Consider the following 16771-nt stretch of genomic DNA (forward strand, 5'->3'; position numbering starts at 1 on the left):
TTCATGGGTAACAGAATAAGAAAATACCCCTTTTGTTTTGATGAATTTCATTAAATTAAGCACCCTAATCCTAAAACGAATCCTCTAAAATGGAATTTTAGCGCCCCTAGTGTTAAGTGGTGAACTGCAGTTACGCTACGTTTGATCTTTCTGAGCTACCTCAGCAGCAGTCTGCGATTTCTAGATTTCTATGCTGTGGGTAGGTTCTGAGCTCCATGTTTTATGAATAAATAGTGGTTAAAAGCACATTTTAAGTAAAAAATACTGCTCTTTAATTAATTATACAATATATTTCAAACTATTTTTGAGGAGAATTGATTGCTTTAGGTCATAGTTAAAATTTTATGGACTTATTTCTGACTGATGTGTTTTTGGTGAGATCACAGCGCTGCTACTGTGTTCCTCCCCTATTCGACTACTCTTTGTTGGAGGGGTTGATGATGGGGCATGGCAAGTAATAACCGGTAGCCAAATGTTTCTAAAGGAACTTGAATTTCAGAGGTAGTTATTTAGCCATGGCTTGTTTAATAATCAAATCCGCCCTGTGTTCAACCGCTGTGTTGTGACAAAAACTGTTGGCAATTTGAATGTTCAAATTCGCATTTTCTCTAAACAGAACCGAATGGGAAATGTGAGAAAACACAGAAGACGGTCACCCGAAATGAGCAGACCAGCTGAATTGTGAGTGAACGAAGACGGCCGCCACAATGTCTTTGGTGGATTTCTGTGCAAATAGTTTTGCAAAGGCGGTGTGTAAAAAAATAAAAAAAATAGGCAAATAGGTGTAGAGTGTAGAGTTCTGAACTTTGATTATATATTCTAATACACATGGACGTTGTGTAAAACCATGAAAATCAAAAAGGGTAGTTATTTAGCTGTGAAATCCCAATCTCGAGCTTATGGAAACAAAAAGATAACAGTGATCAAGATACAGGTAGAAGTAGCATTTCTGCTATAGTAGCGTTTGTTACGTGATTCTTTAATACAGTTGAAATGCATTAATATGACGCTTGTTTGGGGTACGTTTACCTTCTAAATTGGCAGGAGCCCTTCTTCAGTGCTAATCAACTTTGTGTCAGCAAAGTGAACAATCAATTCAAAGCAACAATCTGCTAAAAAGTGGATTAAGGCGACATCGACGCCTGATGGAAAAGACTAGGCCTATTGTTATGCTCAGTGATACGACTGATACTGATAAATACTTTTGTTTAACTGATTCTTTTATACTGGCAAAACAGGCCAACTTGTACGGATTTAGCTAGAATGTCATTAACTAGCTAACATTTATAGCTCAGATTTGCATGGAATAAAAGCAATCTGTCTTCAAAACCTATTTTTACCCATTTGACATTTTAACATAATATTAAAATGTATAATGGCAATAATAGGGCAATAATATGGCAAGCTTTAAATAATGTACTATTTGTAACTTTTATGAGTCAAAAATAAAAGAGAATGAATGTAACACAATAATGTTTAGGTCGTGTTTTTACACAGTTTTAAAAAGAATCATTCAGGTGAACGTTCCCCCCCGCCCCACACGTGGACACAAATATGGCCAGTCGAGCAAGTTTGGATTTAGGTTAGGTCAAATAGAACAACTACGAAGAACATGTCCCAAGTGCATCAAGGCTGCAATTTCATCACCATTCAGAAAGCAGGGCAAGCAAAGTTTGTTTCAAATATGTGGAACTTCAAAAACAAAGGTTTAGGAAGATAAAATGTTTATGAAGGTTTAATTAGCGCTTTATTCAATAGCCAAACAAACAAAAAATATTCTGAGTAAATAGATGTTTACTTAACAACAACATGTGAACGTTTTAGCAGGGAACACCATTCTGGAACAGATTCCAACTACGGCGGTCAAAAGTTAACATTTGATCCGCACGCGTCCACGATAGATCACCCAGAGATGTTTTAATGAGAAGCGGGACGAGTGAGAAGGTACATTTACATTTACATTATGGCCTGTTCTGTTCTTAGCTGACAGGAGTGGCACATGGTGTGGTCTTCTGCTACTGTAACCCTTCTGCCTTATGGTTTGACTAGTTGTGCATTCAGAAATGCTCTTCTTCTTGAGTTACTGTTGCTGTTCTATCAACTCAAACCAGTCTGGCAATTCTCCTCTGACCTCTGGCATCAACAAGGTATTTGTGTCCACAGAACTGCCGCTCACTGGATATTTGCTCTTTTTCAGACCATTCTCTGTAAAACCTAGAGATGGTTGTGTGTGAAAATCCCAGTAGATCAGCAGTTTATGAAATACTCAGACCAGCCCCTCTGGCATCAACAACCACGCAACGTTCAAGGTCACTTAAATCACCTTTCTTCCCCATTCTGATGCTCGGTCTGAACTGCAGCAGATCGTCTTGGCCATGTCTACATACCTAAATGCATTGAGTTATTGCCATGTGATTGGCTGATTCGACATTTGGTTTAATGAGCAGTTGGACAGGTGTACCTAATAAAGTGGACCTTGAGTGTAATATGAGGCAGTGAGCATGTGTGTGTGTGTGTGTGTATCTATGGATACCTCCAGCTAGGTCCTCCTCTAGTAGCTGAATCTGCAGATTGAATATGTTCTCTTGTAGGCTGCATAAGTTGTGCTTCATCTTTTCTCTTCGTGTGACCATGTAGCAGAGGTTCCTGACCTGAAGTAGACGAATACATGCAACCATGTGCAGACACAAAGACAAAAGCAAAGACACACACACAAACACACACCATAAGAAACTGAGAAATTAAGATGCAAAAAGGACTGTTCATAGTAACTCATCCCTTTTTTACTCTTCAGATAAGTGACATTTATGAGTCATTCACACATTAAACTCACCCAGTTCATGTCAGCGAAAAAAAAAATCATACTCATGTGAAAACATCTATTGAATTCACAAGTCCTTGCAAAATCATATAGCTCTACTCCAACTCTTGTATGTATATTTTTAATATGTATTCTTTGTGTGTATGTGTATTCTTAACCTATTTTTCATTGGATTGGGTTGAAAAATGTACCGAACCTCCAAGATACCCAAAGGATAATTCATATGTATTCATGTTAATAATTGTATGTTATAAAGTAATCAAATGAAAAAATATAAATCATTTGACTCCAATCAAGAATCCTTTATTTAAAATTTTTTTTAATAAAAATGTATATCTCCACCAGTTTCACTTTCTTGCTTTATTTATCACTCCCAACCAAAATGTAGAATTAGGTTGTTATATCTACAAGTTCCAACAGATCTGGATTTTAGTTTCAATGTGCATAAAAAATGGCAAAAATTTTTTAATTTTATTTTCAGATTTTTACATTTACATTTTGTCTTTTTTCATTTGTCTTTTCTAATTGACAAAGAGGTGTGAGAACTGGTAGCATATCCACTGGGCTTATTAGTGATAGTGTAGGACAGGGGTAATCAATTAAATCTTTCCGCGGTCCATTTTTGGCAGATAGCTCAGACCTTAGGTCCGGGTTCTGCGGTGGCGAACGAAAGTTGTTGAGTGGGGGGGGGGTGGCGGGGGTTGGCGAACGAAAGTTGTTGAGCGGGGGGGGGGGGGGGGGGCGAACGTAACACTCAAATGGGTGGAGAACGTAACACTCGTCTGAAAATAAATTCTCCGGTTTAAAATATAGTCTCCCGTTAAAATTTTTTTGGCATTTGGGTCCGTATCCAGTTAATCAGGAATGTGATTGGGTCCGGACAGGACGGCGTTCGGGTCCGGATCCGGACCGCCATTTGGTGATACCTGGTGTAGGAGTACCATAGCCAAGGCCAGGCAACAGACAAACAGGCCGAACTGAGTCTGCGAGCTGCAAGAAGACGATAAGAAGGATACACTGACTTGAAACTATGTCTGTTTCTTGAGTATCAAAAAGCAGTTCTCGTAAAATTTGTAGACAAAATATAATCAATGTTAAACTCAATAATGCTGCTACTGAGTAGGGATGTCCTGATCCAGCTTTTTGAACTTCCGATCCGATACCGATATTTATTTGCATTTCCGATCCAATACCGATATCGGCCGATACTGATACGGGCCTATCAGAACATGTATTACTTTGTTGTGAAACTCATGTTGAAAAGCGTTTTACTCTTGATACCAAGTAGCCAGCTGAATTAGGTGTGTTTGAATAATACACAATGGTTGGTAAGGAGAAACTGACCTGTTTATTTAGCAATTAATAAACTCAAAATAGACAAAATAATAAATAACAAACAGAAATGGCATCAGTAAACCAAGGCTTAAAAAGCCATAAGTGCAAATAATATTGTAAATTGTATTTAAAAAAGCAAAACATACAACCTGAGTAGAAAATAGTCTATTAACAGCATCAGTACTGTTTATGCATCAGCGTCAGTACTGTAATGCTGTTTATGGTGGTATTTCGCTAAATGCTTGATTAGATTGGTTGTATTAAAAGTTCTTATAGATTTACCACCACGCTTGACTTTACTGTGGCATATGTTGCACTCTACCTCTTCATCTTTGTCGTCCTTTAAGGTAAAATAATCCCACACAACTGACATTTTTACTGATAACTTCAAATTTACATGGCTGTCTTAATGGTTAGGAGATGCCACTGAGCTAAATTGGGGAGATGCTAAGTTTGTGTGCTGAAGGTGTGCTGGAAAATGCGGACCGGATTGTACTCTCACTGGCGAAAACACAGCAAAAACTGGAATGGATTATCTAAATGGGTGTGCTGGAAAGTCCGGATTTTCAAAAAAAAAAAAAAAACTGGATCGGGAGTCTGGATCGGCATTTTCTTGTGCCTGCCGATCCGATACCGATACGCATTTTTTGCAAATATCGGCGGCCGATCCGATCCAAATATTGGATCGGGACAAGCCTACTACTGAGAATCATTTTAATCTAAAATTAGGATTGCTAAATGTAAGATCCCAGTCATCTAAAGTATTACTTGTTAATGAAATGATTACCGATCATGCCTAACCGAAACCTGGACTCAGCCAGATGACTATATGGCCAAAAACGAAGTGTCTCCCTCTGGCTAAGCTACATTCATAATATCCATCCAAATGTACACGGAAGTGATGTTACTTCACTCTATGACTCCAATATACGCGTCTCTCAAAAATCATGCTTCAAGTTTAATTCTTTTGAATACCTCATTCTCACTAAGAAAGCGACACACTCATTTATGTTAATTACTCTTTACCACTCTGAGATTCGTACTTCCTGTATAATATAGTGCTATCAGCTGATAAGTTGATTGAAGTTGGCAATTTTAATATCCACTTGGAAAATTTACCCGATTCTTTTAGAATAAACTTCCAAGTAACTTGATTCGATGGCTATCACTCAGATAGTGGTGGGTCTTATATTTGTAATCTTAATTTAGAATTGGTCTTATCGTTTGGTATTGATATAGGCAATTTAGTAGTACTTATTCTGACGACAGCCTCATAACGTATGAGTTACGTTTGAATGATGGCATTCATGGCTCGCCCCGCTATCAAAATAAACAAACTATAACATCTGCTACCATAACTGCGTTCATCAATACTTTATTTGATCTGACAAAAAATTATCCACCTGTAGCCCCGGAAGGGCTTGAGCATATTACAGAGCACATTGAGAATTCTCTCCATACAGCCTTAAGACAAGATTCCACCATTGTGTACCACCTCTACTGCTGTGACCTCATGCTCTTCTCCACCAGATGGCTGTACTACCTCTACCACCTCTACCGCTGAGACCATCTGCACTGCTCCACCAGGCGGCTGTCCCAGATCTACTGTGGTGACCATCTGCTCTGCTCCACCAGGTGGCTGTTCCAGATCTACTGCTGTGACTCCACATGGCTTCTTTGCAGATGAAGTTCGGGCTGAGCTATGTAGGCTGCATACGGGGAAAGCTGCTGGTCCTGATGGTGTATCACCTCGACTACTCAGGGAATGTGCATCAGGACTGTCTAGGCCTCTACAGGACTACAGGATGAGTGCCTTTCAAGTGGAAAACATCGTGCCTCATGCCGGTCCCTAAGGTCAGGAGGCCTTTAGGGGTGAAGGACCATGGACCAGTGGCCCTGACCTCAGTGATTATGAAGACATTTGAGAGGCTTTTGCTCTGGATTCTCAGGCCTCAGGTGCTGCAGGGTGTGGATCTGTTACAGTTTGCATATCAATAGAATATGGGTGTGGATGATGCAGTACTCTACATGATTCACAAGACCCTCTCATTCCTGGATGGGACAGGGGATACGTGAGGCTCATGTTTTTTAATTTTACCAACGCCTTTAACACAATCAGGCATCAGATTCTGAAGGAGCAGCTGGAGAGGATAGGTGTGGATTCTATGTTGATAACGGATGTACAATTACCTCACGGAGCATCCACAGAATGTCAGGCTGGGAGATTACAGGTCTGAGACAGTGGTGACCAACATGGGGGCTCCTCAGGGTACAGTATTGTCACCGTTCTCTTTACACTATATACTGCAGACTTTAAATGTGTCTGAAGTCTGTCATATATAGAAATATTCAGATGACACAGCAGTAGTAACATGTATCAGATGTGGAGATGAAACAGAGTACAGAGATCTGGTTGCTGCCTTCGCAGCATGGAGTAGGAGAAAAGGCCTTCTCCTGAATGCGCTAAAGACCAAGGAGACTGAAACATTCCCATCAGCCTGTTCTCATTGATGGACAGAACATTGAGAATGTTCAGTCTTACAAGTATCTGGGAGTATGAGGGCAGCATATAAAAAGGGACAGAGCAGGCCTTACTTCCTTAGGAAGCTGAAATCATTTGATGTCTGTAATGAGTTTCTGCACACATTTTATCATTCTGTTGTGTCCAGTGCTGTCTCCTTTGGTGTTGTCTGCTGGGGAAGCAGCATTTCTGTATGGGATTGGAACAGGCTGGATAAGCTTATAAGGAAGTGTGTGCCAGTGAACTATGTGGGTGAGTTAGTGGAGAAGAGAATGAGGTGTCTAATGCATGGAATCCTCACTAATGGCAGACACCCTCTGCACGGGACTCTGGCAGCTCAGAAGAGCAGTCGCAGTGATAGACTCCTCTCTCTGCGCTGCAGGACCGAGAGGTTCCGGTGATCATTCGTTCCAGCAAGAATTAGGCTGTTGAACAACACCTGATAGGTGTATTTATCAGTGTAGACTGTGAACAAGTCAAGTTGTACAGCATCACAAATGGTGATTGACTAAGCTGGAAGCATTCCACTGTGCCTGGAAGGATAGGCTTATTGAATACAAAAGGACACTCACTAAAGCACGCTCAGCATACTTAGCCTCACTGATTGAGAATAATAAAAACAATCCTAGATTTCTTTTTAGTACACTTTCTAAACTTACAACATATCAAGCAGGCGCTGAACCTCAGATTCCAGGAAACCTAACTAGTAATGTCTTTATGGATTTCTCTGATTATAAAATAGAGAATATTATTAAACTGGTCTGTCATCTGATATCTGATATTGAACTAAACTAAATTGAAATTTTGTACTAATTTAAATTAGTAGAAATGCCTGAAGCTTTTTATCCACGCCCAAAATCAGAATTGGAGATATTGGAGTTGTTGGTTATTTTGGCCTCTTGTCAGTTCATGAAATTCATCCCTCTCTATGACTATTTTAATGATCAACAATAACAAATAATAATACAAAAAAAAACAACATCTACCACTCCCGTAGCGCCTGTCCTTCATTTACTGTTGAAATTCACAGCCTATGATGAACCGGAACAACATAGTAAAGATGGTGGACTGAGAGAAATCATTCATATTGCATCAGGAGGCACCTCTTATAACCTACCCTCAAGCAGAACCACCGCTTCAAGAATGCACTTTATGTTTGAAAGTGACGGGGCACGAAGGATAAACATACTCGAGCAAAAGTGTGTCACTCACAGGGGACCACTGGACTTCTGTGAGCAATGACATCACTGTGCACTCATGTGCATTAACTGCGAGTAAAACAGAGGCACACAAAACTATGCAGATGATGTGCTGATCATATTCTGGATGTCACAAAAAAAGAACATCACAGGAAAGCTACCTACACTTGGCACTGACATTGCTTGTAATGTGACTGCAGCTGTTAGGCTACTTCTGCGTGAACACTTGTTCTACCCACTGTCTGCAAGGCATGGTTCACTTCATGACAGTGGATCTGAAAGTATTCTGGCTAAATGTTACAAGATTGTCTGACACTTTAAGGACGGTCCATCAAACACAGAAAGAGATAAGACATCTGTGTTGAAAAGATATAGTTAAACAATAGAATATGAGTATAAATTTGTTGAAATTGGCCTCAATAAAAGTCTTAAGAAGGAAAATATAATGAATCACAATTAACCACAGCAAATTGTTTGATTAATGATTAAATAGTTACTCCATGAGTAACTGCAGATATATCTTTGTAATTTATGTATATATATCTATATTTTAGTATATCTCTCATATTGTCACGTTGAGGACCCCGGCCCCTCCCTTTTGGGCGTGTGTCAACGTTGTCCACGTGCTTTGTCTGCGTCAGTGGATATTCGTGGTTGGGGGTTATGTCGTGTGATTAATAAGTCTCACCTGTGAATCGTCTAGTAATCACGTGGGGCTAATGTGGTTTGTCTATTTAATGTGCGCTCGCGCAGTGTCCTGTGCTCGTCGTTGTCTAATGTTTACACGTTCTGTATTACAGTTTCTGTTATTCGTGCGCTATATTGCGCAATACCCGTTGAAATTAAAAGTGACGTTTGTGACAACAAGGACTCTGTGTCTCGTCCTTCTGCCGCCGCCCAGCGTCACACACACACACATGTATATGTATATATATTAGGGGTGGGACGCGATCAAAAAAATTAATCGAATTAATTACAAGCGTTGTAATTAATTAATCGAAATTAATCGCATTTTAATCGCATTTCAATATTTAACGTGAGAAATATTAATTTAAGTTTGAATGATGAATGAATCAATGAACATAAGCATAAACTTCAACATCTTGTTTATTTTTCCACCAGTCTACTACACAGACCAATAGATGAGTGCAGAAAACAGAGCAAACAGTTTTCAGAACACTGGAAATTCTGACCAAAAATATTTAATTTTGGGAGCTTTGCTCATGATATTGGAAGAATAAGAAGAAGTGAAGTAAATCAGATGTTTTTTAATACCATTTTAGATGGTAGACTTTTTCTTTAATTTCCCAGGCCTCTGCCACAGGCATCTCCATAGTGCCTAGTGATCTTCTGCATGCTCAAAGCAAATGACTGGATCTTTCATTCATCATCTATAATATGAGCTGTCACACCAAGATAATTCTTGTTGCTAACAGAGGTCCAGTGATCCCTAGTCAGAGCCACATTTAGGGCACTCTTCACAATAACCAAATAATGTGATGCGTAAAGTATTGTAATGATCCTTAAGGGATTATTGGGTTACTGTTTCTTTAAGTTAAGTTGTGTGTGCGAGTGGAAAAGTGCGCGAGGAGCGAGAGTGAGAGAGAGAGAGGATTCGGTTATTTTTCTTGAGTGAGTTCGCTTGTATTAATGTTTAAATAAAAGAGACGAGTTGTCAACAGTAAACTGTCCTGGTATTTAACCAACGTTACAGTATAAACGCCTCCGCCGCTCGTGCGAGGTGTGCGAAGTCGCGCGCGTCACTAGCGAAAGTTTAATCCAGTCTTGATTAGGTTTAATCAGTTTTAATGGTCCAATGAAGGTAATTTAAAAACCAGGACATTTCCTCACTTAAAAAAACCCCGGGACAGGATGTGAAATACGGACGTTTGTTCACCCTATCGTACTAGGAATACATTTATCAGCTAAGTTATCATTACTGACCTGCGCATTAGTACCAACATGTTTTGCGTTGAGGTGGTAACGAAGGGTGGAAGTGCTCGTGTGATAAGCGAACTCCTTCCTACATAAAATGCAAATAACACTATATTTATTTTTACTTCCATCTGGACGTTTCTTATATTTATATTTCCCATCCACCAGCGTAGCGTCTTCACCAGGCCCGTCGCGATGGGGCAGGCAAACCAGGCAATTGCTTGGGGCCCCAAGCTGGCCTGGGGCCCCCAGACAACAACAGGTTAAGAATTAAATGCAGCGACAAACTGTGTGAGCCCCCCTTTACATTCTCAAAGTCATGAGCAATGACACTGTTCTCAGAATCCCCCTCAAGGGGCCCCTCCCACCAGGTGCTGAAGGCAGGCAGACACTGTCCTGGCAGACAGCCAAGTTTTAGACGCCGGCAAATATGAAACTTAACCATGAAGTGAATTTATCCATCAGGAAGCCAAAAGAGAAAACAAAAGAAGGAAGAGGAACACAAAAAAAAACTAGTGGTGGGCCGTTAACGGCGTTCGTTAATTTGATACTCTTATCGGGCGATATAAAAATTATCGCCGTTAATATATCTACTAAATGGGTAAGCAAACTATGATGACTTTCAACTTGACAGTTTAGCTCGGCTGTATTCCTAACCAAATTGCACAGTAGGGGCGAGAACGAGTTTTCAAACCTGTGAATTAAAAATCGTACGTGTGTTTACATGGATGCAGCCACGAAGTCGCCAGGTTTGCTTCATGGAAAATTCATTTTTAGGAACGTAAAATATTACCGGAGCGGAGCTCGGAGCGGTCGTTTTCTGCATGGTCCTAGCGCTAGATTCGTCGCTATTTAAATATTTATTTTTAACCGTTAAAACTTCAGAGGACCAAACCGGCTTTTGAAAAAGTCCCCCCCAAATTATGTCCGTGAGATTAAATGTACTAAATGTTGGCTTACATTTCAAATATCATGTTTAGCTGAATAAACATGTTATCAACCCCTTTTAATGTACAGTATGTAGGCTTACAAATTCATGTTTAACTGAATAAACCGTTGAACACGAGTAGCCTACATTTTATTGAGTATGTTTTTTTCTTCAAGTATCAAAGTAGAACAGCTTCCTCAAGCAGTCATTGATGCATTTTGGAAACAGGAGATGAGCCCCTGGTCTAATGCACCCTCTGTATTAAGAAACCCTATCTCAAAAGCTGACTTTTAGTTATTACTTGGGTAGCACACATATGAGCCATTTTAATATAGATTAATCTAGATTAATTTCAAGATTTCAGTGAGATTAATCTAGATTTAAAAAATTTATCTATGCCCACCACTAAAAAAAACACAAGACAGTGGTAAGTGATGATTTACACTGGATAAATTAGGCCTACCTGTACAAATGGTGTAATTTAGCAGCAGGTAGGCTAAAAACAATATATACGTCCCGGGTAATCCCATACTTAAATCTGCTATGTTCAGCTACAAGTAGTAAATTTGTAAAGTAGTTAGTTTGAGGTGTATATGCTGTGGTTCTTGAAGGTGGACTGCGGCCAGATATGTTTTTTTTTTTTGGCCGGAGGGGGGTTTGGGCATGAGATTTCTGGTGTGGAGGTTGGGGGGGCCCCGGTTGGTGTCTTTGCTTGGGGCCCCCAAATACCTTGAAACGGCACTGGTCTTCACTCATCTCCATCATGCTCATCTTATTGTGCGTCCATATAATCTGTATGTCTGGAACTCGTGCACTGAGAAACATTCACGGTGCAAAAGTGTCTCATGCGTTAAATGCGTTAATTTTTTTAGTGCGTTAATTTTCCTGTAATTAATTAATCGAAATTAACGCGTTAAAGTCCCACCACTAATATATATATATATATATATATATATATATATATATATATATATATATATATATATATATATATATATATATATATATATATATAAACAAGCATACAAAAAAATAAAAAGGTCATGTTAAAATATCATGGCTACCTAATAATTCAAAATGAATACATTAAAAATTATTTGTAAATGGTTTAAACATGTATTTCTCTTTTGTTTATTTACTATTACACTTTAATGAAACTTTAATGAAGTATTTATATATTCTACAGAATACTCGATTACTAAAATAATCTATTACTGCAGCCCTTAACTATAGAATCTGTAAACAAACTGTACTATAGTTAGTAAAACAATACATACGTGTATTTTAATTGCTGGCATTCAACTAAAAATGGCTTTAAATGTGCCATAAATACCTGCAATCTACAGTGATGAATGAATTAAGAAGATACTGAGGTGCTACTTGCTGGTCATTACAAGTTCCAACTCAAAACATTTTACACATTAGACTGTGGTTAATGGCTGCAGGCCAAATCTTGCAAGAAGGGAAAAGTCACAGCTGACATACTGTGACACTCTGTGAATACATAAAGCTTTGGAGAACAGCAATGCAAACATACTTACCCTTTCCAGATCCTGTCTCAGGTGAGTGAAGAGCCTTAAACGGCGGTACAGTACATCCTGCTCTTTTTGGGTCAGGTTGTCCACCTCATCTCTCTTTATTGTCACAAGAGGACGGTTGAAGTTAGCCCTACGACGGAGCTTCCAGAACTGGTAGAGGAAGTCTACATGTATGTCTGGTAGACCAAGGCTCTCTGCAACATCTGCAGGATCTACTAGCTGATAGAACTTATCTTCCATCTCTTGAAGCTTTCGCTTACGCTGGCTGGCCTTTTCCAATTCTGTCTGGTCACGGTCCAGTCGTTCTGACTGTACTATTACTCGCACTCCATCTGATGTGTGTCGTGGTCCAGACCTGCCTATGTGAGAAACACTGCTGTGTTCCACGCAGTATGACTTAAATCGCACCTCATCGTTTTCTGCAAGGATGGTATGCATTTCCAGGCCGTGGTCAAAAGCGCAGGTCACGTGGAAGGCAACAATGCAGGAAGGCATGGAGCACTGAAAATGATACAGGCAATACAGAAAGACGCATATTGAGTGTATATTGACAATAGGTAAACCTTTAAAATTTTATACAAAATACAATAATTTATTATCACTGCAAATCTTTCATAAACAACTGGGAAACAACATAAAAGCATTAAAGCTTCTGTAGGATCATCAGTCTGACTCCCAAACACCCCTTTTAGATGTTTTCATAATTTTAGATTTTTCTGCATTGTTAATATACCAGGGAATCTGTGTTAATAAGGAATTCTGTATCAGTTGCTTAAATGTTTAATTGTGTAAAGCCATTAATTGGTGTGTTTGTGGATCTTACCTGTATGCATGTACCTGTGTGTTCTCTGCACAGGTTGCAGGACAGGGCCCAGCGGCTGGCAGGGATGTGCGACACCTTGGTGATAGGTTCCATCTTCTCAGGACAGCCAATGCTTACCTGCATTCAAAAACATTCAAAGCAATCAATACACATCTACATATATTCTGAACCGTTTAAAACAATGTAAGGTAGAATGACTAAAGACTGACATGAAACGACCAAAGACAGACAAACCAAAGTTATACAGAAAAGAAAAGATAATAAAGAAAGCAGGATGACATTGGAGATTACATAGATTACCAGGTTCAAATTTCACTCCAAATCTCACTTCTGACTTGGTCATCTTATAAGTAGCTCACAAGCTGAAAACTTGTGGGCACCCCTGATCTAGCATATCACCACAATTTATCTACTTGGATTTCTACGTCACAATCTATGACTAACCCATAGTCAAACACCACAACTGTATTTATGAATCAAACAAAACTCAAGAATACCATTTTGTTAAGCCAAATATATATTTAAAATTCAAAAAGCTCACAACACTAGAATCTAATTAGCTTGAAGACAACATAATATATTTAAACTTAAGTTTTTTCAGAGAATTGATATTGAGGTTAATCACAGCAAAAACACTCCTGGCCACTAGGCATCGACTCTCCCACCACCGCACACATATTTAATTTATCTTTTAAATATGCAATTTTCACTTATATTAAATATGAGGATCTAGAACCAATGTCAAGCTATCCGCACGTCAAATCTGTATATGCATGTTTACGATATTCCAGTATTTCATCTTGCAACGTCAACACCTCATAGCAGAGACGAATGGAGATTGAGTTCTCACTGAATTAAAAAAATGTCAGCTGCTATTCTATGCCAATGTAAATATTTGAATGAAGGAAAAATTCATAGGAAAAAAAAATCCATCACCATAAGTAGAGCAACTTTTGTATATTGTGATTTACACTCACCACCCACTTTATTAGGTACACCTGTCTAATTGCTCATTAACACAAATGTCAAATCATCCAATCACATGGCAGCAACTCAATGAATTTAGGCACGTAGACATGGTCTAGACGATCTGCGGCAGTTCAATCTGAGCATCATAATTGGAAAGAAAGGTGATTTAAGTGACTTTGAAAGTGGCATGGTTGTTGGTGCCAGACCGGCTGGTCTGAGTATTTCAGAAACTGATAATCTACTGGGATTTTCACGCACAACCATCTCTAGGGTTTACAGAGAATGGTTCGAAAAATAGGAAATATCCAGTGAGCAGCAGTTCTGCTGGGCACAAATGTCTTAGTAACTCAAATAACCAGTTGTTACAACCGAGGCATGCAGAAGAGCATCTCTATACGCACGACAAGTAGAACCTTGAGGTGGATGGGCTACAGCAGCAGAAAACCATCACCAGGTGCCACTGCTGTCAGCTAAGAACAGGAAACTGAGGCTACAATTTGTATAGGCTCACCAAAATTGGACATGGAAGATTGAAAAAACATTGCCTGGTCTGATGAGTCTCAATTTGTGGGATGTGGTGGAACGGGAGAATCTCATCATGGATGTGCAACAACTGAATGATGCCATCATGTCAATATGGACCATTCTCTCTGATGAATGTTTCCAGTACCTTGCTGAATCTATGCCATGAAGGATTAAGGCAGTTCTGAAGGCAAATAGGATTCAACCCGGTACTAGCAAGGTGTACCTAATAAAGTGGCCGGTGAGTGTTGCAATTCCCAGAGGTGGGACCAAGTCAGTGTTTTGCAAGTCTCAAGTAAGTCCAAGTCTTTATACCTCAAGTCCCGAGTCAAGTCTCAAGCAAAGACACTCAAGTCAAGTCAAGTCTCGAGTCAAGACAGGCAACAGTCAAGTCAAGTCCCAAGTCTGAAACTTGGAATTTCAAGTCTTTTCGAGTCTTTTTTTTTTTTTTACCAATGTTGCAGGTATATTTTAAATGTAAATAATAGACATGCGTTCTTTTTTAAATCTGTATTCTCCTCAAATCTTGATAAAACATGTGCAACTGAAAACACGAAGTATAAAAAAAATTAAAATTAGACCTCTTTATTGCACAGTTCAATTTGTTAAACTTAGCTGCAAAAATATTCATACTTTAAACTACATTTTTCCAGAAATATTCTGTGAAAAAGTCATAAGTAGAACTCCATGTTCAAATAAAAAGTGCTGATATTTTCACAGTACAATACAAAGAACCATAACAGCATTTTCCCTCTCTTCTCTTATCTGGTTTCTTGGAGAACATGTGTGAGTGACACAAGACAAACAAATATACTGAACAATTAACAGGAATCTGCAACCTTAGACATTTCAGTAAACTATTCTGCATTGCATTTGCTGGCCAAAAGTCTGTATGTCATTTGTGCACGATGAATGATGTCCCCATAGCTGAAAACTCGCTCCACTTTTGTCAATATATTTTTTTCTCGACGTAGATGTCTTCAAATACACAATCCATGCTGAGATAGAACTGGATATTATGATGGTGACAGAGAGAGGCTCTCTTCCCCGAGTTCAGACACAGAACCCAGGGTTGCCAACTCTCACGCATTGAGCGTGAGACACACGCATTTGACCGTCTTCACACGCTCTCACGCCACACATCCGATTTCTCACGCCGGAAAAAAATCTAGTTTATTTACCTCTGATCCACATCTATGATTCAATGAATTACAAGTTCGCTCTGGCACCAACCACTGGCGATCGATCGATCGCGATATAATACTTAATTTGTGTCCATTTTACACCCCGCCTGGTAAAAATTTACGTTCGCCAACCCCCCATTTGATTGGTTGTGCTGCAGCTCATGCACACACACATGTACAGAGTGTGGAAAAGCAGAGGACTGGTCTGCGTCAGAAGGACGGAAATGAAATTAATGGGGCGCACTTTATTTGACACAATGTGCACTTAATATTTCCTAAAAATCTCCTTCTTTCATCTCAAAAATATAGCAAAACTCCGTCCCTCTTTCCCAACTGGACGCTGAAAAACTGGTCCATGCCTTTGTCTCCTCCAGGCTGGACTATTGCAATGCCCTCCTTGCAGGAATCTCTGACAGGAGCCTACAGAAGCTTCAGCAAATTCAGAACTGTGCTGCCAGGATCCTGATGAGGAGACGCAAATATGACCACATCACACCGGTTCTACAAACTTTACACTGGTTAGCCATCCATTACAGAATCCAATATAAACTCTGCCTTCTTACTCATCAATGTCTCCATGGAAACGCTCCACTGTACCTCAAAGAGCTTCTTATTCCGCACAACACCGCAAGACATCTCCGCTCAACTAATACCTACTGCCTTCAGCAGCCCCGGACCAAACTACGCACTATGGGTGACCGGGCCTTCCAAGCTGTTGCCCCACGTCTCTGGAATGCTCTCCCAGACCCCTTGAGAGCACCACAGAGCATGGAGTCTTTTAAAAGAAATCTTAAAATGTTTTTATTTAAAAATTCCTACTAGTATTTGTTGTATTATCTCAGATGTGCGAAATTTTTGTTGCTTTTATCTACTTGCTCTTATATGTTTGTTCTGATTTTAATTACTATGTAGCACTTTGAGGTTTCCTTGAAATGTAAAGTGCACTATAAATAAAATGGATTATTATTATTATTATTAATATTTATACAACTTGTT

General features: G+C 39.4%; 1 protein-coding gene across 9 annotated transcripts in view; it reads right to left on the reverse strand.

Moving 5' to 3' along the window:
• jade2 (jade family PHD finger 2) overlaps positions 1-16771 on the reverse strand; it is a 97707-nt gene that overhangs the window by 11186 nt on the left and 69750 nt on the right. For all 9 annotated transcript variants that reach the window (XM_076979381.1, XM_076979387.1, XM_076979383.1 and 6 more), the window contains 3 exons: positions 13101-13217; positions 12281-12778; positions 2534-2651 (listed from right to left, as the gene is read on the reverse strand). In XM_076979381.1, coding sequence (XP_076835496.1) covers positions 2534-2651; positions 12281-12778; positions 13101-13217 — 733 coding nt within the window. The remainder of the gene's footprint in view (positions 1-2533; positions 2652-12280; positions 12779-13100; positions 13218-16771) is intronic.

Source organism: Brachyhypopomus gauderio, chromosome 18, assembly GCF_052324685.1.
Source record: "Brachyhypopomus gauderio isolate BG-103 chromosome 18, BGAUD_0.2, whole genome shotgun sequence".
Classification (NCBI taxonomy): Eukaryota; Metazoa; Chordata; class Actinopteri; order Gymnotiformes; family Hypopomidae; genus Brachyhypopomus; species Brachyhypopomus gauderio.